The sequence below is a fragment of the Macrobrachium nipponense genome, chromosome 45 (genome assembly GCF_015104395.2).
Source record: "Macrobrachium nipponense isolate FS-2020 chromosome 45, ASM1510439v2, whole genome shotgun sequence".
Classification (NCBI taxonomy): Eukaryota; Metazoa; Arthropoda; class Malacostraca; order Decapoda; family Palaemonidae; genus Macrobrachium; species Macrobrachium nipponense.
The window spans coordinates 6,698,419-6,718,552 of record NC_061105.1 but is presented as its reverse complement, the minus strand read 5'-3'; the positions used below and the strand labels follow the sequence as shown (position 1 = coordinate 6,718,552).

Genomic DNA, 20,134 nt, shown 5'->3' with positions numbered 1-20,134 from the left:
TGGCTCTTTATCATCAATGCAAAGGCCAACCGCCTTTCTTAGGCAGTGCTTAGATTTCCATCATCTCTAAATTATATAATATTAACAATGTTCCCTCCAAGGTCACCAACTGTGCTTTGTCGAAACTGCCTGGGATGCTGGAGGTTGAGACCCTACGGGTGGGGATGAGATGGGGATAAATTTGGAGGATATACAGGTGGGGGGGGGGGGTGAAGAAGGGGAGGGAGGAAGGTAAGTACCCTCTTATGTGACAATTGGGGAAGCAGAGGATTTGCGGTTGGGGATGAGAAAGGAAGGAGCAACTCGAAGGATATAAAGAGGGACACATCCCACGACTTCAGGCACAACGCCAGTGATCTCTGTCCCCACGACACGCCTTTCCCCAGCCCGATCTGCTGCAGCATCTAGTCCCCTGGTCTGGCATCATGGTAAGGTTGACAAGAGAATTTCCACGTAGATTTTTTTTCATTTTGTAAATTTTTTTTTAACTCTCAGTCTCGCCGAGAGTTGGACGAAGAACCCTGAAGGAGATATTCCTTGAAGGTCTTTCTATTTCTATTTTTTATTTTTTAATCTCTTTCGTTAAGTGCTGGAAAAGGAGGTCTGATTCGTACAAAATCATCATCTTCAAACTCTTATACAATGTTGCCATTATCAAAGTGATTTTTCGTTGAAAATTACTCATTATACTTTTTTTTTTTTTATAAGATTGCTAATATCAGACACGTTTGTTTTCAAATCACCCTTTTCGATTTTTTCTTTTATGTGTAATCATTAGTATTTTTTTTTCGAAAATTGCAAATTTTGGTTAGTTCTAAAATAAAGCTGGCCTTATGCCAGCACGGGCTCTTGCTCGCAGCCAACCGGCAAAAAAATGTACTAACTAAACGACCTGTATCAAGGGGTCATTCATATATATATATATATATATATATATATATATATATATATATATATAGATATATATATATATATATATATAATATATATATATATATATATATATAAAAAAGTGTCCTTAGTGTAATAAAATCTCCAATATCAAAAGTATTTTGATTGAGAAAAAAAATCACTCGCCTAAAACTGCCATTATGCAATTTGCAATTTGAAATTTGTGAAAAAATAAGAAAATAACCTATTAAGAAAATGAACTGCTATTGACACCCTTTATGCCAAAAAAATAAATAAATGATAACACTCTCGCAACATTTTTCGAAAACAAGGGTGACTGCTTGCGCCGGAAGTGTTTCAAGCCACCTCATGCTTGAGAACACCTAGATCAGTTCTGTCCATTGTCTCACATTTGCATTTTCATGTATCTAATTGTTGTCAAAGGCAAAGCGTTTATTTTTTATTTATTTATTTTTTTTGAGGATGTCCGTCAAGTTAAGGATGACTATAGGCGTATTGGGTTATGTTCTCGGACGATGTACGTGTGTGTGTGTGTGTGTGTGTGTGTGTGAAACAAGACGAAACCGAGACAGTAAAAGAACCTCCAGATAAAAAGAAAAAAAACTTTCACTCCACAACTGGCTGATCTTTCTGCTTTCAGAAAACTCTGGCAATCCTACTGACCCTGTCCCTTGCGGCGTTGGCATTGGCCGATCCGTGGCGATCCTTCAACTACGGCGGAGGATATGGCGGAGGAGGATATGGTGGCTACGGAGGCGGTGAGTTGGTTTCCTTTGGATTTATTATTGTTATTATTATCATTATTATATCAATGTTCTTTTCTTACTTCACATCACTTCTTCTTGTTCTCGTGTTTTTGTCCTTCCTACTTTCAATACTTATGGTCTATCCTTCTTCTTCTTATCATTATTGTTATTATTCATTATCATCATCAATGTTATTAAAAAATCTTCATAGTAGCACGAGTCTTCAAATGGAGAAACAAATCCACAGGTATGTTAATGTACATATATTTAAATTTAAAACTTTATAAAGGTAGCTTTCGGGAATCTTTAAAGTTTTAAATTGAAATATATGTATACATTTCCATAACTGTGGATTTCTTTCTCCATTGTTATTATTATCATTATCATTAATATTTTTCTCTTCTTACGTCATCACTTCTTATTACTCTCACTCTTTTCATTCTTACTGCTTTTAATATTTAAGGAGATATTCTTCTTCTTCTACTTATTATTATTATTATTGTACGCTCCTCTTCTTACTTGACATCACTCATTATTATTATTCGCACATTCTCATTCTTAATACTGTGGACGGACTTGTTCTGGATACAATATCTGTCTATGGTATTTCATTTATAATAAGAGACCGAATAAAAACATGCTATCCCGACACATGACTATCGAACGGTCATGTCCTTGATAATGCACATTCCTCTCCATATCCTCTACCAGGTTACGGGGGAGGAGGAGGAGGAGGCTACGGATTCGGAGGCCTGGGGGGATACGGTGAGTCCTCGAGAGTCTTGTAATGTTTCTAATCGTTTTCAACTCGTTTTTGAGAGAAGCGTCACCAAAATATTCTTGGGTGGACTGTCGAGAAATCTGGTATACACGAAGATTGGCCATAAGGATATATATATATATATATATATATATATATATATATATTATATAAATATATATATATATATAGGATAGGTAGGATTCAGGCCAAGCGCTGGGACCTCCGAGGTCACTCAGCGCTGGAATGAGAACTGACAGTAGTAAATAGGTTTGAAAAGTGACAGGTGGAAAGGAAGATGGAAGAAAGAGAATATGTACAGAGGTACAGTGAAAGGAATGAAAGAGGGTTGCAAGCTATAGGGGCCGAAGGGACGCTGCTAGAATCTTTAAGTAATGCCGACAGTGCACCTCCCTACGATAGAGTTTATCGTACACTCTGTCCCTGTCTGATTTGCTAGATGTTTAAGTATAGTTCCCCAACTGCAAAAGTCACAATCAAGAAAATGAACGTTGTTGTTTACGTGAATATATTACTTAATAAATTTTTTTCTACGCATATTCATATTCTGATATCTATTTCCTATCTGTTTATTGTCTCATCTAATCTTACTGTACTGATTTATATCTTCCAGGTGGATACGGCGGATACGGTGGATACGGTGGATACGGGAACTATGGCGGTTACGGTAGATTCGGACGCGGCAGAAGTAAGTTATTATTGTCCTGAGTGCTAAGTCCCTCCAAAATAATTTGTGGTAAAAGGTGTTATAGAACTCACTTCGTCTTTTTTGAATGGAATTGCTAATTTCTTGATTAAACTTGGTCTCTGAAAATATATATATATATATATATAATATATATATATAATATACTATATATATATATATATATATATATATATATATATAATGTCTGCAAGGCAAGTCTGTACGGCATCTATTGCATTTTTCTAGATCTATTCACTTCTGTATATTCAGCCTTTCATATATTTCGTTGCAAGTTGGTATTATTTTTTATTTCTTTTTATGACAATTCATTTTGTTAGTCATGTAATCAATAGATGAATAACCTAATGCATTTATCTATTTGTTTCAGATTACGGGTAGAACCTTCGCTTTCCCCTAAACAGTCCTCAGGATCCTTCATTATTAATGAGTATCATGTATACACACACACACACACACACACACACACACACACATATATATATATATATATATATATATATATATATATATATATATATATATATATATATTATATATATATATATATATTCCTGTTCTGACATATTATATAATTTAAAAAATGTTAAATAAAAATGCCGAATACACTGAGCAAAAATACAACAATCCTTTTTCTTTCCTTTCACCCTTCATTGTCATCAGTCTTTGTTAAACAAATCTAATTTGGATTTGGAATAAATAAATAAATAAATATATATAAACATATATATATATATACATATATATATATATATATATATATATATATATATATATATATATATATAGCTCAAGAAATTGCACAGGAAAATTATTGTTCACAGTCACAAACAAAACATTTCTCTACTGGACGTGACAACCTAATGTTCTCAGATAGCCCAGGCCCGAGGAAAAAGTGAAAAAGAAAACGGGTTCATCCCGAATGACAGAGTTGTATAAGAATCATTGGAGGACACAAGCAGGAAGAGAGTTCCGAATATGATGTCTTTACATTTTGTTATCATCTAAAGTAGCATATTCTAGGCAACTGTTTCTAGATAATATTTTGACAAGATAGCGTTGACAGTTGGGTGCTTTACTCGGAGATATCAGTCACTTTAACAAAAAATCGTATTAGAAAATCTATGAGTAAACTCCTGAAAGAAAAATTGTCATAATATACTATGAAGCCAGAAAAGAACATCAAGTTGACGAATACTGCAACAGACACCACAGATGAAATGTCAGCAACGCGTCGCACGAGTTGACCCTGTCAGCTGGAAACAAAAGTGTGGGTTTGCCCATGGACTGCACAACGGCGTATGTGATCCAGTCATGAAGTGATTAAGAACGGAAGAAAAGGTGTGCCTGGAAGCGTGATTCCTACTCTGGCTGGAATTGGAGACTTGGCAAGTTGTGGGAAAACGACCAGAACTTTTCACTGATGCAAAGCTTTGGTTGTGTAAAGCGAAGGAAGTCGGTCGTTTTAGAGTTTGGCGTAGAGGAACGGAAAAGATATGCAATATGAAACTGTTTCGCCATGGCAGTGGTCACTTCGCGCCGAGGAAATGTCCAGAAAATAATGAAAAACTGCAAAAAGAATTTTTGCTTCGGTTATGATTGCTTGGAATACCACCTGCGTAAGTTTGCGTACAAACACGCCTCCTCACACACACGCACACACACTCACATATTCATTGTGTCAATCGCCCTCTCCTTGTGATATATCAATAAATATTATGCGAATGTATCTGACAATTAAAAGGGAGAAAGTTTCAGCCTCTTGTCAACTCGCATAGATAGCTCTCTCTCTCTCTCTCATAACAAGACGACATTGTCCGTCGCATTTGCATGTATAGTATATCTTTACTTTCATCTTCTGAATAATAATAAGATTAGATGAATGGAATAGGATAAAGTTCCATATGAAAGCAGAACTAGCAGGACAACTTCATGTGAAATATGAGCTCCCTTTTCACATATTTCCACATTCCAGAGAAAATGCTGAATTATCAAAAGGGAAAAGATTAAACATTTGTCTACACGATGAGCATTGGCTGGTTTTGCCTCAAACCTGGTGTGTGATTGTATTTCACTATACAATGAAACGACACAAAAGAATCATATTTTATTAAATTAGATACAAACAGAACCTGTCCCAATACTATAAAACTTGAAATGATGGAAATTTTCCACATACTCGTACATCACTTAAAAGAACGTCAGTTTATATACAAAAGATAGGCAGGGGTTATTTACAGTACAAACAACGAATACAAGAACAGGGATTCACCCATACGTCATATATCAACCAAAACAACAAATAAATAGATTAATAAATATGCTGAAGAGAGCAATTTAAGCTATGGCTGCTTTGCAGGTTTATAAGACATCGCTATTTTCCGTAAATGATGTGTCCATTTCCGATGTACGTTTCCCTTGAACTCGAGATTAAAGACCCAGGGACAACGGTAGTTGAAGAATTGTAACTCCGACCATGTGATGAACCGCTGTTTGACTTCAAACCGCCGCGTCCGGCAGGTGACACCGAATATCCACCAGTAACAGTAAATGAGCGTCCATCGCCAATGTGCAGGCGTCCACCACTAGCGTCTATATTTGTCCCTCTAGAAGGATTTCCGTGAGAGAGACTCGTCTGTCCCCAGGTTCCTTGTGCAGGATAATCACCACCAACCTCACGCCCTTTTGACATGGCAAAGGGAGATCCCTCACTGATACCTTTTACAAAAAATAGTGAGTGGCCTGTGGATGCCAGTGGCGCAGAGTAACCAACATTCATCGATGGAGAAACACTGCTTTGTCCAGAGGCTTGATTTCCCTTATAGGCACCACCCTTTAACCCACTCGCATTAATCTCTCGGGGGGGAAAAGTTACACCGTTAGTGGCAGATGGTGATGAATATTCATTATGCACAAATGGGTTCAAGACACTGTTTTTCACAGAATCGCCAATTTCAGATTCACCGCCAACGCTCATCTTGAACATTCTTGAATTCCCCATCTGGATAGATGACGTCGAATAAGTTGGGTTATGGTGTTTTCCAACGATTCCGTTACCAATAATACTCCTTCCAGATGGCGACGCAAAAACAGGACCGGTAGCTTGTGCAATATATTGTTTGTCTGTGGCTGGGGTCGAGTAACTTGAACCAGTGGTGAATTGATTATGTTCCACAGAATGTTCATGTCTTGAAGCTGAACCTGGGTGCTTGCTACTCACGTATCTTCCTACATCAAGTGCTCCACCGGTGAATTTGCCAGCATCAAATTCAGTCGGAATAAATTGACCACTGTTCACTGTTGGCTTTGAATGTATACTTCTGATGGATGGTGTAAGATGATTGCCAATAGTAGGAGAAGAGTGGCCGCCACTCGAAAACCCACTCGCTCCAGATAATCTGTCGGATACACTACCAAAAACACTTCTTTTAGATTGCGAAACACGGCCAGAATCTAAGGATGGTAAGAAGTAAACAACATTCCCGGACGGGGCTGAGTTGACTGCGCTGACAAATCTACCATTATCGAGCATTCCACCAGAGATGCTACCATCGAAGGGAACGCCCCCATTCTCTGCATGGACACTGCTTGGTGACCGTTGAGAGTAATGGCTCCTAAGAGCTTCATTTTCTTCCAGTAAACCGTGAGTAAATTCCTCTGTGATTTCTTTGTGAGGTGCAGCAACATGGAAATGACTAGGGGGCACTGAAGAGTAAGTAACGCCACTGTCTATTCTGTCCCACGCTGTTTTGTCAGAAAAGGGGCTTTCTGTCATACCTCTAGACTGTCCTGCAGCAGATTCTGGATTCGAAGACAGTGCACTGTACCTGTTACTCGTAGACAGAGCATTATTGTATTCAGTGCTTGCCGGAGTCTTGGCGTGATCAGCGATGGGAAACTGACTCCCACTGGGGAACCTAGCGGAAAAGGCGTCGTAACTACCTGTTCCAGATACAGAGAAGTCCCTTTCTACAGAGTAACCGGCGTCCAGCGACAGAGGGTATTCAAGTCTGGCAGCGTTCTTCCTCCATTCCGCCAGCGTTATCACATACGCATCTTCCGATGAGGCGGGAAATCCAGTTCCACTGCTACTCTCCCCGGGAATTTCAAATCTCCCGCCATGACTGCCCTCGTTACCATGAGAGGCAAAGCAGGGTAGTGCCAGCACCACGAATACGAAAGACTGCGTCTCCCTCTGGAATAGTTGGAATGGTGTTAAAAAGGAATTTCTCATTATAATGAAGTTTCATAACTCACATCTTGCGTCTACAGACTGCAATATTCTGTATCGTTTTTATGAAACTACAGCGGATTTAGTACATCAAAATTCCTTAATTCTCTCTTGTGCAATGTTCTAATGATTCTTATTCTGTCCATTTCTTCCTAAAGGTGGGTTTTCACTAGGCTTCACCCTACGATGCATACGTAAGACTCATCACCAACTTCTCCCAAATTCTTGTTAGCCCCGCCCACAGGACTGCTCATTAACGTATGTTAGTGGTGCGGCATGACTCTTGATGAGCATTCCAGTAGGCGGGGCTAACAAGAATTTGGGAGAGGTTGGTGATGAGTCTTACATGTGCACCGTGGGGTGAAGCCTAGTGTAAACTCACCTTAATATTACATTTCCCATACTTTAGTTTCGCTACAATATACCTAAGAATAAAATTGCCTCTGTGGCCTAAGCATTATCACATTCACATCTGTGTCCCTTATCTCAGGTGTGTAATTTGGCAGGAAATATAAAAAAAAAAAAAAAAAAAAAAAATTCTCAACCATCCTGTCACCTTCAACAAAGACATCTATCTTAAATTCTTACTTCACATTTCACTGTCTGAAATCTGCTGAAACTATCAATATGTAATACAAATAAATATACGTTCTTATGAATAAGCCTTTCCCTTTAATACAAAGTGGCTTCAGAGAGACACGAGACAGTAGCAGCCACTTGCCACATTCATCCTTGACGCACTGGAGCGCAGATGAACCCACTGTGCGAAAAGTTTCCATAACATCTGCAGTTTTCCACATGTACTGTACCTATCAGGCTCATCAATTACGCTGTGGATATGAAGGTCCTCTGGTTCCAGCACCCTTCCATCACCTTCCCTTCCTTCCTCCCCCTTCCACGCTCACCCCTAAATTTCCAAATTATCTCCTCCAATTATCGCACTCTATTTTCTTCATGTGACCTAGCCACTCACACCAATCAATGCATTTTTTAAACCTTACGTTAACCTTTAATTACACCTTCTGCTTCGTCTTATCTCTAGGCATCTGTATGTGCACAGGAATGATTATGGACATCGATCCCAACGTGAAACTAAGGCTCAAAGCTCTCTTACATTTCTGTGAACGATGCAATTCCTGGAATAAGTTATGAAAGGGTTGAGGCTCCTAGAATACAAGAATTGTCAACACCCAAGTCATTTCACGAGAAAGTACACAACGAGAGGAAACGAGAAAACTTCGGCGCAATCGAATTTTCTCAGCCACAGTCCGGTGGTGGCCTAGGTTGTTGGTACCTATAGCGCTGCCAGGAATGCGATTATGTTTAACTTTAACGTTAAATAAAACAAAAACTACAGAGGCTAGAGGGCTGCAAATTGGTATGTTTGACGATTGGAGGGTGCATGATCAACATACCAATTTGCCACCCTCTAGCCTCAGTAGTTTATAAGAGCTGAGGGCGGACGGACAGACAGCCAAAACCGCCACAATAAAAGTATCGCACAGAGAGGTTTTTTCTCGTCAGTAGGAGAATCTCAAAAAGTCTCTGTCTTACCATGATGCTTTCTTCGTCTGTGGCTGATGCCTTACTAATCGATGCAATGGGAAGACGTTCTTTTTATAGCCTCTGCAGAAACGAACGTTGTTATTGCGCTGACTTGCAAATTCAATTTTAATGAAGCCTCCCCGCGGAATGTTTGAGCAAAGAGAAAAGTTACCAGCAACTCCCTGACGTTTGTCCAGCATATTTCTCTCACTTTAAGAGACTCTTCAAAAATTTAATGATACTATGGTTATGAAATAGGAAAAAAATATCATTAAACTGTGATTAGTTCATGAACTAAACGAATGCTACTTTCACATTTATTTTCGTTAAAAAAAATAAATCAATCAGTCATACACCTAACAGCAACAATATTCGTTAATAACCACTTTACAGAAACATAGTTTAAAAATGTAATGATACTATGGATATGACATAGAAAATGAATATACAACTGTGATTAGTTCGTGAACTAAACGAATGCCACTTTCACATTTATTTTCGTTAAAAAAAAAATAAATAAGTCATACACCTGACAGTAATATTCGTTTACAACCCCGACGGGGAAAAAAAATGTCATTTCATTGTATATTTCATTAATTTTCAGAGTAGAGACAATTAGAATGCGAAGTAATACGGTTTCTTGAATTTCTCATGAGAAAAGCGATGGAGAGAACCCTTCTGGATTTCACGTGAATGTTCTTGAGCAGTGTTTCTTAAAACTTTCTTTTATTAGAATTACTCTATGTAGCGGACCCCTTTTATTAGAATTACTCTGTGTAGTGGACCCCTTATTATGATAATTTCCCTCTTGGGTTTTTTTTACTTATAAGAACTTTCACAACATCATTAATTTTACAATTATCCTGAGGACCCCTTGGAACATTCCACGGACCCCTGTTAGATATACTTCTCCTATGAATTAAGGAAATGCCTTCATTTAAGTACAACAAAAACATAAGGAATTATATATATATATATATATATATATATATATATATATATATAATATATATATATATGTGTGTTGTGTGTGTGTGTGTGTGTGTGTATATGAAGATAAAAGGCCCATAAAACACTATTTGAACGTTGCAACCATATATTTCGAGCACTTCCTTCTGGGCCCCTGGTGAAATATGGAAAGATGGTATTGTTACAAGAGTATATATACAAATAGTGTTTTATACCTTTTATCTTCATTATTATACTGTTGAAGGTGGGCAATAAAAGACATTCACACACTCTATTATATATATATATATATATACTAGTATATATATATATATATATATATATATATATATATTACATGACATACATACATACATATGTATATATACATACAACATACATAATATATACATCATATATATATATATATATATATATATATATATACATACATACATACATACATACATTAGGTAAATATTCAGACATTTAACCATACATTGGCTAGTGTCCTAGGTAACGGTATAAGTTTGGATAGGCCCAATTTCCAAGCACCCGTAGGAATATCGATGGGAATCTCTCTCGTGTCCCTCATGGAGTATATTAAACGACTTTTGATGAAGGACAGAATTCGAGCCCAGCAACGTCTGGTAACAGCTTCTTCGAGATGCCAGGTTTTGGAAAGTTGATTAGATTTTAAATTCGTAATTAACTTCATCAAAACCAGAGAAGAACTTTCCACTGTCCACTGCTTTCTAAAGGGAAAGTCTTCGTCTTCGACAGTGACGACATTATTATGATAGTGAGACTAAGAAGTGCACTCGAGCATTGTATAATATGTATATATATATATATATATATATATATATATATATATATATATATATATATATATATATATATATATATGTGTGTGTGTGTGTGTGTGTGTGTGTGTGTGTGTGTGTAAAGGCCTTGTTAAGACGAAATATATAAGACCAAAAGGACAATTTTCACTAAATGAAATGACACAGGGAAAATGAAATTATATTTTAACAGATTTCTATATATGCAGGGTGTCCATAAAATCCCAGTACCATTACTAGTATTTATTGTCTGTAATGGTACTGGGACTTTGTGGACACCCTATAATATATATATATATATATATATATATATATATATATATATATATATATATATATATATATATATATATATATTACTCTCTCTCTCTCTCTCTCTCAATCTATTGGCTTCTCGGGCCTCATTGTGACCATTTGATGATCGTACCAGACTCCAAAATACTGTTGCCGGTCAACGCTTCTACCGAGAGTCACAGGTATCTTAGTATTCAATGTGGTCACCCATCCAAATACTGACTACGTTCGGTGATCTTGGAGCTCTCTTTCCTTTTTCTATAGATTTCTATAAATTTCATTCCTGGGCTATATAGGGACACACGATGGTGCCTGTTTTATCGGCTTCTGCATTGGATATTGCCAACCGGTGAAGAAAAATAACTTTCACTCGCGAGAGCTTTCTCCTCCGGACGGTCACTTTCATTGTTGAAAGTCAGTCAGCAAAATTTTAAAAAGTAATTTCGACTTTCGCTTCAGCGATTTTGAGTTTGTTCACAATAATAATAATAATAATAATAATAATAATAATAATAATAATAATAATAATAATAATAATAATAATAATAATGTCTTTTTTGGAGAAAGTTTGCAAAAAACACTTATCTCAAAGACAGGGGACAAATAAACACATCAGGAAAAGACAAACACGTTTTTATTACCTTTCTTTAGTGAAAAGTTACAATATCAAAAATATAATATCTTGTCATCTGTTTCAGTTGAAAAGCAACAATATCAAAAATATAATAATATTTTGTCATCTTTTTAAGTTGAAAGTTTCAGTATAAAAAAATATAACACTTCCCCTAAACCCGGTCAACAAAACAGTGCAAATTATGATAATAAGGATAATGTTGTTTGGCAGTTGGACAGTCATCATCGCTATATTGAACTGAGAGTCGAAGCATGAGTTTCTCTCTTCGGAATTTACAATTCATTGATCGAATGGTTATATATAAAAAAAAACTATGGCTTTACACAAATTTACAATTATTGATCGAATGGTTAGAAAATAAAATAAAATAAAATAAAACACATTTTACGAGAAATACGAGTAATAAATAAAGGATTTTGACGAAGGAAAAATCTATTTCTGGGTGATTGGCTTGTGTCGCCCTGTGAAATATCCATTATGAATTAAGAATCACTTTGCATTTGAAGACCAAATTTGGAGAGGGAATCTGATATTAGGTAATAACTCTATGGCTGCCTATCTTCCATACATACTGCCTCCTCCTCCTCCTCCATACATACCACCACCTCCTCCTCCTCCTCCTCCGTACATACCTCCTCCACCTCCTCCTCCATGTCCACCACCACCACCTCCGATAATTCCTCCTCCTCCGCTGTATCCTCCTCCACCTCCTCCTCCATGTCCACCACCACCTCCTCCGATAATTCCTCCTCCTCCGCTGTATCCTCCTCCACCTCCTCCTCCATGTCCACCACCACCTCCTCCGATAATTCCTCCTCCTCCGCTGTATCCTCCTCCACCTCCTCCTCCATGGCCACCACCACCACCTCCGATAATTCCTCCTCCTCCGCTGTATCCTCCTCCGCCACCTCCTCCTCCTCCTCCTCCACTGTATCCGCCACCTCCTCCAATTCCTCCGCCACCTCCTCCGAATCCTCCTCCTCCTATTGCTGGCGCTGAGTATCCTGTATCAACAACTGGTGGAGAATATCCACCTCCAATACCTCCACCACCACCTCCTCCAAATCCTCCTCCTCCTCCTCCTCCTACAAAGCCACCTCCGCCTCCTCCTATTGCTGGCGCTGAGTATCCCGTATCAACAACTGGAGGCGAATATCCACCTCCAATACCTCCACCACCTCCTCCTCCAAATCCTCCTCCTCCTCCTCCTCCACTGTATCCACCACCTCCTCCAATTCCTCCGCCACCTCCTCCAAATCCTCCGCCTCCTATTGCTGGCGCTGAGTATCCCGTATCAACAACTGGTGGAGAATATCCACCACCAATACCTCCACCACCACCTCCTCCAAATCCTCCTCCTCCAAACCCTCCCCCACCACCTCCTCCGGAAGGCGCGGAGTACCCGGTATCCACAGACGGTGCCGAGTAACCCGAGCTGATAGGGGGCGCTGAGTACCCCCTCCTCCTATCGACCCACCGCCTCCTCCAAATCCTCCTCCGCCTCCTCCGAATCCGCCTCCATGGCCCCCTCCATCGCCCAGGCCATACGAGGCCAAGGAAATCGTGGCCACAAGGGTAACCAGATACCCTCGTAGTTTCATCTGGAAGGAAAAGAGTGTTCATTACAGAGATACACACACACACACACATATATATAAATAAGTAAATTCTTTTGTTAAAACACGATACGTCTCAAGTATAAAAGGCCCATCAAAACACTCTAAGTTAATGACTATATATTTAGTCCATCGAAATATATTATGGTCCTTAGCTTTAAACCAGAGTGTTTTAACGGGCCTTTGATACTTGAGATATATATTATCATCATATGTATAATCAGTAGCTAATGCAAAGGAAGACTAGTCACTGCCGAAACTTAACGGTAAGATTTTACAAAGGTTCCTGATAGCCACTGGATTTAAATCAAAATACTCCATCCCACACCGACTTGTCTCTAAAACAATAAAGCAAGCATCTAATTCCGTTCTGAGTTACCTGTGTAATACTGATATTTGTTCTTCTCATGGAAAAATATTTTCGCGAGATATTCACAGAAAAATATTTTCGCGAGATATTCACAAGTTTTGTTTGGGGCGTTTCTTGAGGTGACTGTTTTGACATATCTCTGGAGAGCGTGGGAGGCTATTTGTTGCTAGATTACTCGTTTGCTATTAAGCCATGTGGAAAGGAATATAACGAAGAAGAGAAAGACGGTGCCACGCAACCATTATGCTTTCTGGATTATCAGTAGACTCGCTATAGGAATACGATCGCATTGCATCAAAGATATTGTTGGGATATTTGTTACAATCTAGATTATTTTTTTAACCCTCTATTTGACCTTGCTTCATCCTCTCCTTACGAACATGTGAAAGACGGGGTAAGGAATCAGTTTAACGGAAATAATCACGCAACTTTCAATATGGAAAGTCCCATTTCACTGTAAAAATCTGGCCCAGGAGGCAGTTCCCACCAGAGAGAGAGATATTTTGAAACACGACTGAACTGAAGGAGGACTTTCGAGAGCAATTTCACGTCGGGGTCTTCGAGTCTTCAAAAATGCAACGTCTTTTAATGTGGATGTTTAAAGGATGACGTCATTCGGAAAGGACTCAAAAGCAGAGCTAAAATTGCCTTATTTCTTGCGTTCGAATTGCACCGAGAATTCTGCAATGTTTTGAACTGTTCCGGCATTATGATCCAACCTCAGGCCAATCGTTCACATTGGAGATCTCTGTAATAACAACATGACTCTGAGAAACGGAAACTGGTGGAAGAGCCGTGAAATTCACCTTCATTTATCAAAGGACCAAACTAAATTCAGGTAAAATCAGTATGGAAACTTTCCACTACTAATTCACCTAAAACAGTGTGCGCATTCATTGAAAATTCGCTTGAATTATTCATGAGTTTATTAGTTTTCAAATCAATCGTAATTAACCTCCTCACTGGATTTCATCTCAAATTCATTTAATTTCACTATAGGAATTTTTGGTCATTAATCATCAAGGGATTTCACTAGTAATTCAATTAAATTCATCATATAGACATTGGCAATTTTTTTAAATTCACTGTAAAAGAACTTTATAACAAATTATATTAAATTCATTCTGACAAGTCTTTAAGGGACGTTCTCTTTCGTTAATTTTAGGATAATTCGGCTAAATTCGTCGAAGTATGAGTATACTTCGGCTGCAAATTCTAAAAGTCTATTATAGGAGTGAGTTTTAGACTTTATACTGCGATACAAGACGATTCGTAACGGGGAACACGAGAACAACAACGTCATGTCACCTCCCCAAACAAGGAGACTCGGTTCTGGCCTTACCATGGTGAAGTTCCCTTGGAGATGTCGAGCTGGAATCTCCTGCCTCTCGAGGGCGTCGACACCCATTTTATATAGGTACAGCGCCAGAAGAAAGACGGGAAGGGCCTCCTCCTCCTCCTCCTACTGCTACTACCAACCTCCTCCTCCTCCTCCTTAGCCTGACTTGCACTTTCGAACCGGCAGGGTTATTTCTGCATCATATTCAAACACAGACCCTTTCGCGCAAGAGAGGTATTGAGGTCAGTGGCTAATCTTTCTATTGTCTCTCATTTTTTTTAATTCCTTTTGGATTTACTTTTTTGTTGTTGTTACTTTTCTTTAAAGGTGATTTTGGGGGTAGGGTTGGTGGTTTAGGGGTTGGGAGGAGGAGGAGGAGGGGGCGGGGGGAACTTTTGTTGGATGTTCGTAATAATAATAGGCGCATACGCTTCTGGGGGACTAGATATTTTTTTTTTCTATTCTTGAATGTTTCCATGCCCTTCAGAGTCATCGCTTGGCTTTTGTTACTTTCTCGGTGATGGTGGCTATTCTTTTCTTCTTTTATAATGTTCTTCTAATCACGTCTTCGCTTCTTCATTGTCAGCTTTTTCTTCTACTAAATATCTCTACCATTTCCTTAAGATAAACTTTTTTTTTTTACCTTTATTGTAAGTCGTCTGAAGCTAAATTATCACTGGAACAGGAAGTTCTTGAAAGGAGCTCCGGAATATGATAGAATTATATCAAAATGACTGACTTGACAAACTAATGATAAACCCAGTGACTCGTGAAGCCGCCCCGAAGTCAACCATTCCTCTTTCTTTTTATTGCTTTCACTTTCACATGATGTGGGACTTTAGTATGCTGCTGTCAGCCTGTTTCCTATTGTCACACGGAAAAATCAAACTGCTAATTGCTTCCTGTGTTTTACAGATTAGTGATGGAGAGGAAGAAGGATTTATAATTGCGTGTCTGTCCAGTGAATGAATGAAAGACGTGATAGTGGAGTTTTAATATGCAGTAAATGTGTAGATTATAAATGATAAAATCCCCAGCATTACAATGATTCATTCTTATTTTTTCCAATACACTAAAAGTATACGCAGGTGTGGCATCTATTTCTCGTTATAATAATAATAATAATAATAATAATAATAATAATAATAATAATAATAATAATAATAATAATAATAATAATACTGTTGAATAAATTAGCAGAATTCAGCAGAATTTGTTTAAAAGAGGTTCTTCTTCTTCTTCAAAGAAAAAAAAATTAATAATAATGGTGATTATTAATTGGAGAGTATTGTCTTGAAAAATATGAATGAGAAATGTTGACGTTAGGAACTTAATCATTTTTAATTGCCGCCAGCATTACAGTGATTTTAATTCTTATTTTGCAAAGCAGTAAAAGTATACGCAGTGTGGCATCTATCTCGCCAATTAATAATAATAATAATAATAATAATAATAATAATAATAATAATAATAATAATAATAATAATAATATTGAATAAAATGGCGGAATTCTGCGAAGAATTTGTTAAAAGAGGGTCTTCTTAAAAAAAAAAAAAAAAAAAAAAAAAAAAGAATAATAATAATAATGGTGATTATTATTGGAGAGTACTGCATTGAAAAAATATGAATTAAGAATTTTGACGCTAGGAACTTTTAACTTTTTTAAGCTATACATTCGCTATACCGTAGGGGGTCGAGACGACAAGTCCATCCTAGGGACAATTTGTACCGTACAGTACTCCGACCAAGGTGCATTCATCCCCCACACCGGGCTGGTGGACGGCAAGTCTCCAAAAATTATTCTGCTTTTCGTAGACTGTTACGTGAAGTAAAATGTAGATACTTAATGCATCTTACATCATCGTTATTTAAAATACTCATAGGTAATTTCTAAAAGGTTTAAAATGCATAGGAAAATATAAATATCATTTTTCCATTTCATTTATTATAAGTAATATTGATAATTCACTATCCCTATGAGAGAGTAGATAAATTGAAATAAAAAAATTTTGAAATAGAAAAAAAATGCTGAAAGATGGGCAACAGACTTTATTTGTTTGCTTTGAGGTGCAATGAACTGAACTGGTTATAGAATTTAGGCCAAAGGCCAAGCACTGGGATCTATGAGGTCATTCAACGCTGAACGGGCAATTAACTATGAACCAACTGTTAGGGAGCCGAAGACACGTTGCACAGAACCTTAAGTAATGCCTACAGTGCACTGCACGAGGTGCACTGATGGTAGCGCCCTGCGGGGGATTTTGACTTCGCGAAAAGTTAAATGGAAAAGAAGTTACGACGTGCTGCTGGAGGGCCGTTTGTGAAATGAAAACAAGATGGTTAGTTGACTGTAGCGGGTCGCAGTTAACAGCCAGTAAATCCACTTTCCAAATAAGGGCAAGTGGTGTTTAACTGAATATATGCCTGCCTGTGTGTATATGTTTGTGAGTGTCAGTGTTTAATTTTATATAACTGTACACAAAATATACAAAATCTGTTGCATTCTCTAGGCTGAACAGAAAAAAAAATGTTATACTACGAAATATTTACTGAGCTGCACGGAGCCAACAAATATGACTAATATCACTATACCAAATATGCTTGTCACTATCACCACTAAACGACCACCATCCTCGCTGTTCCTTTCTCTTCATCGATTCATCTTTCTTTCGCTCATTTTATTCCTTTTTTCCGGTTTTGGTCCTCTCTTCAGCCTCGCATTTAACTCTGCCATAAGTTCTCTCACAAATGCCCACTCCCAGCTTTGGAAGAGAAATGCCAGGAGTCGTACACACGCGTGGAAGGCAAAGGTCGACAACGAGGCCTGAATACCGACGAAGTCATTTATTACAAGTTACTTTTCTTGCATCGTCGTCAGAATATAGCCTCTTGATCGCTGGAGCCTTCGTATCTATACTTCAAGGAACTGGAATGATCAGGTATTCAATGTGGTATCGTGAGCAGTAATCCTTGACAGATCCCCACAGTAGTAGTACTACTAATAGTAGTAGTAGTAGACGCCTGATTTAATAGCAGTATAGTCGTAGCGTTATTAGCATAGTAGCATTTAGTAGTGTTTCGTTTCTTGCGCTATGAATTTGGTATTCCTATAAAAATTAAAAACACTGGCAGCTATACGATTCATATGTCGACACTTCCAGATACTAAAAAGAGAGAGAAATAAAATTTTTTAGGTATTCCTATAAAAATAAAAAAAACACTCACAGTTATACGATTCATATGTCGACACTTCCAAATACTAAAAAGAGAGAGAGAGAGAAAAAAAAATTTAAAATATATATCTCCACCCTCACCGCTTCCTCTTTCGCCGTTTCTCTAATTTCAGTGCTGAAGGCTCCCTTTCCTTTCACTTTCGGCCCACTCATTTCATTCTTCTTCTTCTTCTTCTTCTTCTTCTTCGGGAATCCCGTGTTCAGCCCTGAAAGACATCCATTACGGCTCGCTTTTCAACACGCGGTGGGCAATGAAATGCGTACGCAACCTGCCAAAAGAATACGTAATCAGCGAACGGTTTCCCCCGTCAGTTTGTCATTTGATGAGACCGCATTTAAACTAAAGGCAGCTTGGCAAATCTCGTGAGAGACACAGGACGTCGCCAGAAAAACTTAGACGTTTCCAAGTGATAATTATGAGAAGCAGTTGGGAAACTGCCATCCGCTGCTTTTCAGATGGTTACACGCACACATATTCACGCACACACACGTGGTTACAAATGGACGATCAATCTTAAGTCACGTATTGGGCTAATTTAGCCCAAGCCCTATAAGGTGCTAAACAGCTAAAGTGACCGTTAAGTGCAATAAGTGTGACTGGGATTATTAGGAGGACTGGCGTGTACCCTCCGTATTCCGCCTTATATGAACGAAATCACCTTCCTTATCAGATGACTGATAACTCCTCTTAACCCAGCAAACGTAACTGTGTGAACTTCAGATATAATATATATATATATATATATATATATATATTATATATAATATATTGTGTGTGTGTGTATAAATATATATATATATATATATATATATATATATATATATATATATATATGTGTGTGTGTGTGTGTGTGTGTGTGTGTGTGTATAAATATATATATATATATATATATATATATATATATAATATATATATATATATATACATATATATATAAACCAAGATCAAGATGGTTGTTATTTTTCAAGCAGATTTCTAATGTAAATATTGACATATATATATATATATATATATATATATATATATATATAATATATATATATATACATGTATATATATGTATATAAATAACAAAAAGTTAAATATGTTTATATCTGACATAGCTCAGCGGCAAAGCACTGAGCGTGTGATTGCAAGGTCCGTATTTCAATCCCTTTTACCATCTGGCCCTTGTCTCAACTGTGCCTGGGTATACAAGTGCCAGCTAGGGTCAAGTCAGGGTACGAGAGGCTAAAGATTGAATATTAGTCAAAGGCTTTCGGTGCAGAGAACAGATGTTGACATTAAGCATAGTGACCACGCCCACATTTCTATCTCAGCTTCTGAATCGTAGGCGAGCTCTGTGTGAAAAAATGATTGCGAAAGGTTTACACAACAACGCACCAAGTCTCTGGACGCTGCATCATTCGCCTCTGTCTTACACACACACATATATATAAATAAAGGTATAAGCCACGAAGGAAAAATAAACAACGGAGTTTCCACAAGATCTTTCGAAGTTCAACGTCCTTGCTAGGTAAAGGACGTTGAACGTCGAAAGATCTTGCGGAAACTTCGTTCTTTATTTTTCCTTCGTGGCTTATACCTTTATATATGGATTTATCACGTTCCAAACTTTCGTGATTCAGTTATATACACACACACACATACACACACATATATATATATTTTATATATATATACTATATAATATATAATATTATATATATATATATATATATATATATATATATATATATAATATATATATATATATATATATATATATATATATATATATATATATATACATATATATATATATATATATATATACTATATATATATATATATATATATATATATATATATATATATTATATATAAATTCCGCATTATATATACCCTCTCGTCACCAATCTGTCATCCACAAGGCAGCTATCTCGGAATACTT

General features: G+C 37.4%; 2 protein-coding genes and 1 pseudogene across 2 annotated transcripts; 1 reads left to right on the top strand and 2 right to left on the bottom strand.

The window, feature by feature from the left end:
• Positions 1–207: 207 nt before the first annotated feature.
• LOC135214091 (neuropeptide-like protein 31) lies at positions 208–3,621 on the top strand. The gene is made up of 5 exons (XM_064248198.1): positions 208–428; positions 1,553–1,670; positions 2,370–2,423; positions 3,053–3,127; positions 3,516–3,621. Exons 1-5 carry the CDS (start codon positions 426–428, stop codon positions 3,524–3,526), a joined length of 261 nt encoding a protein of 86 aa, XP_064104268.1. The 5' UTR covers positions 208–425; the 3' UTR covers positions 3,527–3,621.
• Positions 3,622–5,273: 1,652 nt separating this feature from the next.
• LOC135214090 (uncharacterized) lies at positions 5,274–8,950 on the bottom strand. Its single transcript, XM_064248197.1, has 2 exons — positions 8,931–8,950; positions 5,274–7,340 (listed from the first exon to the last, which is right to left on the bottom strand). The coding sequence occupies exons 1-2, from the start codon at positions 8,931–8,933 to the stop codon at positions 5,520–5,522; spliced, it is 1,824 nt and encodes a 607-aa protein (XP_064104267.1). The 5' UTR covers positions 8,934–8,950; the 3' UTR covers positions 5,274–5,519.
• Positions 8,951–11,625: 2,675 nt separating this feature from the next.
• LOC135214329 (uncharacterized) lies at positions 11,626–15,085 on the bottom strand (annotated as a pseudogene).
• Positions 15,086–20,134: the final 5,049 nt, after the last annotated feature.

What these genes read in the sequence shown, in the direction of transcription:
- LOC135214091 (XM_064248198.1), top strand. An exon ending in ATATGGTGGCTACGGAGGCG is followed by an intron (nt 1,671 to 2,369) that starts GTGAGTTGGTTT and finishes ATCCTCTACCAG; the next exon opens with GTTACGGGGGAGGAGGAGGA. An exon ending in CGGAGGCCTGGGGGGATACG is followed by an intron (nt 2,424 to 3,052) that starts GTGAGTCCTCGA and finishes TATATCTTCCAG; the next exon opens with GTGGATACGGCGGATACGGT.